The sequence below is a fragment of the Rattus rattus genome, chromosome 14 (genome assembly GCF_011064425.1).
Source record: "Rattus rattus isolate New Zealand chromosome 14, Rrattus_CSIRO_v1, whole genome shotgun sequence".
Lineage (NCBI taxonomy): Eukaryota > Metazoa > Chordata > Mammalia > Rodentia > Muridae > Rattus > Rattus rattus.
In genome coordinates, this window is record NC_046167.1 from 29,950,652 (window position 1) to 29,956,667 (window position 6,016).

The 6,016-nt window shown below is 49.7% G+C and overlaps 1 protein-coding gene across 1 annotated transcript; it reads left to right on the forward strand.

The window, feature by feature from the left end:
- The first annotated feature begins 833 nt into the window (after positions 1-833).
- On the forward strand, positions 834-5,656 carry Bambi (BMP and activin membrane bound inhibitor). Its single transcript, XM_032885136.1, has 3 exons — positions 834-1,182; positions 4,161-4,448; positions 4,881-5,656. The coding sequence occupies exons 1-3, from the start codon at positions 1,035-1,037 to the stop codon at positions 5,297-5,299; spliced, it is 855 nt and encodes a 284-aa protein (XP_032741027.1). The 5' UTR covers positions 834-1,034; the 3' UTR covers positions 5,300-5,656.
- The last annotated feature ends 360 nt before the right edge of the window (positions 5,657-6,016 follow it).

The window sequence follows — 6,016 nt, forward strand, 5'->3', positions numbered from 1 at the left end:
CTACTGATCAACAGTCTGTCTGTCTGGGCTTTATTGATCACAAGGCGGCCGGCTCTGGGCGGATGCGCCCGGGGGAGTCAGGGAGCCGGCAGAGAGCCTACTCCAGCTCTGGGCCGCCCCTTCCTGGCTCTGTGCACCCTACTCCTTCTCGGCCACGGACCGGCAGGCGGGCGGGGCCCAAGGACATTGTTCCGTGGAGGTGGGGGGAAGTGTGAGTGTCCCGGACTTGCCACTGTCCCAAGTGGTTTCTGGGCCCGGCAACCGAAGCATGGCCAATGTCCCTCTGGGGCTCCGTGGCCGGGGCATGATCACTATTCCTGGAGGTTCCGCGTCCTGGTGGCCCGAGCATGGGAGGCGGGGATCCGGGTCTCGGAGGCCTGGATATGATCACTGTCCCTGGGGGTGGGGGGGGGCAGGGGCTAGGCATAGCTACTCTCTGTAGGGGACTCTGGGACATGACCACTGAGAGTGTGGCGTCCCTTGCAGGTTTCAGGTGGGACAAAAGCGAAGCCACGTGCTGAAGGCCGCTAGCCGGAGACTGAGCAGGGAGGGTCTCACAGCAAACTCAGAACCTACCTAGAAGCTGGGCTCCGCAGCGCCTCTGAGGCTGCATGCGCAGGCGTCCGCTGGGGGGAGCGCTGCGGCCGAGTCCACAGTACTACACGTCGGCGCCAGCGCGAGCCCGGAGGCTAGTCGGCCGGGGCCCGCGTCTGGCCCGCCCCTGCTGCTGGGCCGCCAGGCAAGAGGCGTCAGCCAATGGGAGAGTGGAGGCGGGGCATAGGGCGGGGCCGCGCTTGGTCCGCTCCGGGCGCCGGGCACTATTTACGGCAGAGACGCTGGCTGCCTGGCGGCTGGGTGCTCCCTCTTCTCGCTGCGGATACGTCTAACGCGTCCGCGGTTCGTGGCTTGTGCGCGGGGTGGCGGGGCGAGGGGACGACCGGCGGGGAGAGCGCGGAGCCACAAACGTGTCCTCAGTAGTTTTAGTCCTGCTCCATGCTCCGGCCCCCGCCCCGACACTGACGGCGCCCGGGCTTATGCGCGGCGCGCCCCGGGAGTCGTTGTGCAGCCGCGCCTGGCTCCCGGAGCGACGGGGGCGCGGGGCGTCAATGGATCGCCACTCCAGCTACATCTTCATCTGGCTGCAGTTGGAGCTCTGCGCCATGGCTGTGCTGCTCACCAAAGGTGAGTGCCGTGGTACTGAGTGCCCGGACTTGAGGTTGGGGGGTGTCGGCCGTCGGGCTTGGTGAGCTGCGGTAAGGTTCCCGCCTTTGCCGTCCACGGCCCGGGACAGCCAGACCTTGGGGCGGTTGGCCAATGGGGAACTCAGGGCCGGGAGATGACCAGACTCGGTTGGGCTCACATACCCCGACGGGACGGTCCTGAGAAAACGCAGATCCCAACTGGGCTGGGCAGGCATCTCTGTTGGTTGCCACTAAGTTTCTCCTTGTGTTTTGGATGTCTGCGTGTGTGTCTACAGTGTCCTTAAGTTTGCCGGTGTCCGTTTTTGAGCTGGGGCTTGTCGGTGTTCTTGACTTTCGTGCTTCTGAATTTCTGCCTTGTGTCTGTTTCTGAGTGCTAGTGCCGCGAGTTTCTTCGCGTGTCTGAATGTCTTGGAGAGTGCGTGTCAACGGACCAATGAGTGAGATTTCTTTGGGAATGTGGGAGTCTGAGGTGCTTGTTGAAGTGTGTCTCTTGCTTTAGAGGGGTTGGGAAGAATAGGCGCTGTCATCCATCCCCTTTCCCGCTCCATATTTTTACAGACGCTGCTGGGAAAAAGAAGGAGAAAAAAAGTTTCTCCCCCTCAGCGGCGCTCACCTTTTAACGGGAATTTTCTTAACTTCCAATTTCTCCCCTCACCCCCGACTAGTTCTTTCCCTTCGTTCTGCCTCCTGTTCTACAAACCCATTTAAAAAAAAAAAAAAAAAAAAAGGAAGCATTATTTAGTCTCTGACCCTCACCCCCAAACACACTTTTCTCTAATTGCCGTGTAGCAAGCCTGAGGTTAAAGGATAAGCCAGCCCAGCAAGGATGAGGTGCTACAGTATTTATTTATTTTGGAAGGAAGGGTGTAATTAGCCCTAAATAACAGCCCTTGCAGCCTGCAGAGGGGAGCCTCCTGGCCCTATCAAAGGCAGGCAGAACAGGGAGGCACTGGGGCTGACGTGAAGTCACAGATACCGAAACTATGTGCCTGATAATGATATAATTAGGGGATCAGAGATTTCTGACTGCTGCGGACTTCAAAAGCTTTATTTAAAAGAAGCCAGCAGCCTCTGCTGTAGCCATCTTGACTGGAGCAGACATTTTTGTTTAATCACCACATACAGTAACTAGAAAGGGGCAAACAGAAGAGCATTGTTCACTGTTTTAAAATACCAGTCCCCTTTTGGCCTTTGCATGCCACAGGAAGAAACCTTATGAAATGACAGAAATATAGTTTTAATACAGTAATACAAAAGTCCATTCTCCTTGTTGAAATGTGGCTCCAATTTTTCTTTAAAGTCTTAGAAGTTTCTCGGTTACCTGTCAAATTTTTATTAAGACTGCTTTAGGTCATTGGAAATGTAGTATTTTAAATAGGCGCTCATAAACACTGAAGCAGCAGCGTTTTACTTTTGTTAGTTTTCCCTTTCTGTAGCACATTCGAGGCTAATAGGCTCAAAGCAGACTTTTTAATCTGTTTTATTTCTACTTCAAATCTGTTTAGAATTTGTCAGGCCAGGGATATGTAGTCATTATCACCTAAGACTGGTGAACTTTTATGCAAAGAATACATGAACTGGGAAGGGGGAGAAAACAGAAAGGAATTGCTGTAGACCTAAGGTTCTTACGTGTAGCAGAGGAAGCAGGAGAAGGGACCTGGACCGGTAACCGGTATAACAAGGTTTGAGCTGGCTGGCTTTTCTTCCGACTGAAGTGTGAGCGGCCTGGATGAAACCGAGCACACCATGTGGTGTCCTGGAATTTGGACAGATAATTAAATGAGACACCTTACTCAGGCATTCACAGAAAGGAGGAGGAAAAGGAGTGGAGTTGGGGGAGGTTTGGAAAAGCCAAGGCTCTCTGTGTTGAATGTCAGAGTGGCGGCTTCAGTAAGTAGACAGATCTTCTGATTGGAACCTGCAACAGGAGATGTAGGCAGGAGTTTGGTTTACAGTAGTGAGCTGTGGCAGCCAACAGTGATGGGCGTTCACCCTTTTGGGCATCTCAGTTTCTTGTGATAGATAACTCTCAGGACCATGGCCAAGCCTGGAATCTTGCACTGTTAAAAAGATGTTAAAAGAGCCTTGCAACTCACAGAGTAAGTTTTATAAAAGAAACTTTAATCACTTCCTGGAGAAAAATTTGAGGTTTCCTTAAGGATTTTTCCTTCAACCAGCAGGGGATTTTCAGTTTCGAGTTTCCCTTTTTAGGTCACATGTTAAATTACATGTAAAGCTGAGGAGGGGGAGGGGAAGGGGAGGAAGAAGAGGAGAAGTTAGCCTTGCAGTTTTACATCCCCCACTTTTATGACTTTCCATTTGGGCTGAAAGAAATTGACTTTGGCAAGCAAACCACTAATTGTAAACTGCCTAGTTCCTGTTTTACAATGTTCGGACGAAAAGCTCCTCTGCATGAAAGGACCTTTATAGGCAAAGTTTGCCTTTTCTAGAGAGATCCCAGATAGCTGCCAGTTTCATGGTTTGAACCCCCCTGAGCTGTGCAGTTTCTAGATTGTTGTGTCTAGTTAATAACTTTATAAGGTGTCAGCTCAGGTTCTTACAGCTTGGCTCAGTCCTTGGGGATGCCAAACCATTCAGTAGTTCCGATCAAATATTTATATAGACAAAACCCCAAAGCCTGACATTTCTATCTTGCGTGGTTGTGTAGCATAAAACGAATAAATAACATGATGTTTACCTTATAACAAAAGGCAACGTAGTGAGAAACAGCTTCCCTTCAAACTACAATATAAGTTCATTTCTCTAACTTGTCACAAATCTGTTGTTGAGTTGCAATATATTCCTAACGTTATCTCGCTGAAAGTTGAGGCACTGTTTGCTTTTGGAGCACTTCCGTCCCCGTGGGCTGCTGGTGGAAACAGTCGTCTTGAGTAATCTACAGTAAGTGTCTCCGAGTTTGGGGTTCACCGGATGCTTATGCCGTTTCTTTGTTTTCAGGCGAGATCAGATGCTACTGTGACGCAGCTCACTGTGTGGCAACTGGTTACATGTGTAAGTCCGAGCTCAGTGCCTGCTTCTCCAGACTCCTCGATCCTCAGAACACCAATTCCCCACTAACCCACGGCTGCCTGGACTCACTCGCAAGCACAGCAGACATCTGCCGAGCCAAACAGGCCCAAAACCACTCTGGCCCCACCATGCCCACTCTGGAATGCTGTCACGAAGACATGTGCAATTACCGAGGACTGCATGATGTCCTCTCTCCTCCCAAGAGCGAAGCCTCAGGTAGGTCCAAGCTGTCCTGACCCAAAGCCTGCCCGATCTATAGGCCTCTGACAGCAGTGACTTCGTATGTCTGCTATTGATTTTGTTGTTAATGTAATTAGAGACACCAGAGGGAGAGCATGGCTGGATGCAGAGACTGTCTCTGAGTGGCTTTTATGCTGCCTGAGCATTAGATGGCTCTGCGTAATAGGCTTTGCCTGTTATTTGAACATTTTGAGGACATTAAAAGACCATTACATCCAAGTAATGACAGCCTGTAAACAAAGGCATTTGTAAGCATCTTTGGGTACTTTTGTAACATGCAGTTTCTTCTAAATGGCTGGTAAGTTGCCCTTTAAATGAGCTTTCTTATGGAAAATGGCTGTGTGTTCGTGCTTGCTTCTAGGAGGCCATCAGCCAGTTGGTTTGACCATTTCCTTTGTACTCCTTTAGGACAAGGAAACAGATACCAGCATGACAGCAGCAGAAACCTCATCACTAAGGTGCAGGAGCTGACTTCCTCCAAAGAACTGTGGTTCCGCGCAGCCGTGATCGCGGTTCCCATTGCTGGCGGACTGATCTTGGTGCTGCTCATTATGTTGGCCTTGCGAATGCTGCGAAGTGAGAACAAGAGGCTGCAGGATCAGCGGCAGCAGATGCTCTCTCGTTTGCACTACAGCTTCCATGGACACCACTCCAAGAAGGGACAGGTTGCAAAGTTGGACTTAGAGTGCATGGTGCCCGTCAGTGGGCAGGAGAACTGCTGTCTGACCTGCGACAAAATGAGGCAAGCAGAGCTCAGCAACGAGAAGATCCTCTCCCTTGTGCACTGGGGCATGTACAGTGGTCATGGGAAGCTGGAATTCGTATGACAGTCGTGTCTGAACTGTAAATGGAACCCTTGAAGGCCTTCTGAGTTCTGCTGACAGGAGCACTTTTATCTGGAGACAACTAACTCGCTTAGTCATCCTGGAGAAACAAAATGACCTCTGAAAAGAGAACCTTGGGTATTTCTTCTGAAGGATTATTTGCACAGACTCTACAGTCAAATGGATTAATTTGCTTTAAAATTATAAAAAGCAGAGAGAGGACTCTGCACACTTTCCCAGGGTTCTTAGTGTCCCAGGGAGCCACAACTGACTGAAATAAAAGCACTGTGCTCTCTGTAAGCTCCTACATATTCATTTATTGTAAAGATTTTTTAAAATATATATATTTTTGTCCGAAAATTTAGTGGTGTCTTTCATGAATTCAAACTCCAGACTGGGGCGTGGGGAGGCTGACGGTGGGGCAGCACAGTGGTAAGATGCTTGTCTGGTGTGCTCGAGGCCCTGGCTGTGATTTTTCCCCAGCACCACAGAAAGCCAACGAGTCAAAAAACATTTGATTTGGAAGTGTAAGAGAGTACATGTTAATTATATGAATGAAGACCTGTTTACTCATACTTCTCAAATGTAGGTTTTGATTTTGATCATTCTTATACAAACATATAATTAATTCTCTTTGTGTAATAACCATTGTCTAGTGTCTCACAATTGTTTTCCAGAATGGTTCTGGTTTTAGTTTTCATCCAAGAACTTTGCTTGTTT

Excerpts from the sequence above, each read along its gene's own strand:
- Bambi (XM_032885136.1), top strand. The coding sequence starts at position 1,035 with ATGCGCGGCGCGCCCCGGGAGTCGTTGTGCAGCCGCGCCTGGCTCCCG. Across the intron at positions 1,183-4,160 it reads GGCTGTGCTGCTCACCAAAG|GCGAGATCAGATGCTACTGT; the intron begins GTGAGTGCCGTG and ends CTTTGTTTTCAG. Across the intron at positions 4,449-4,880 it reads TCCCAAGAGCGAAGCCTCAG|GACAAGGAAACAGATACCAG; the intron begins GTAGGTCCAAGC and ends GTACTCCTTTAG.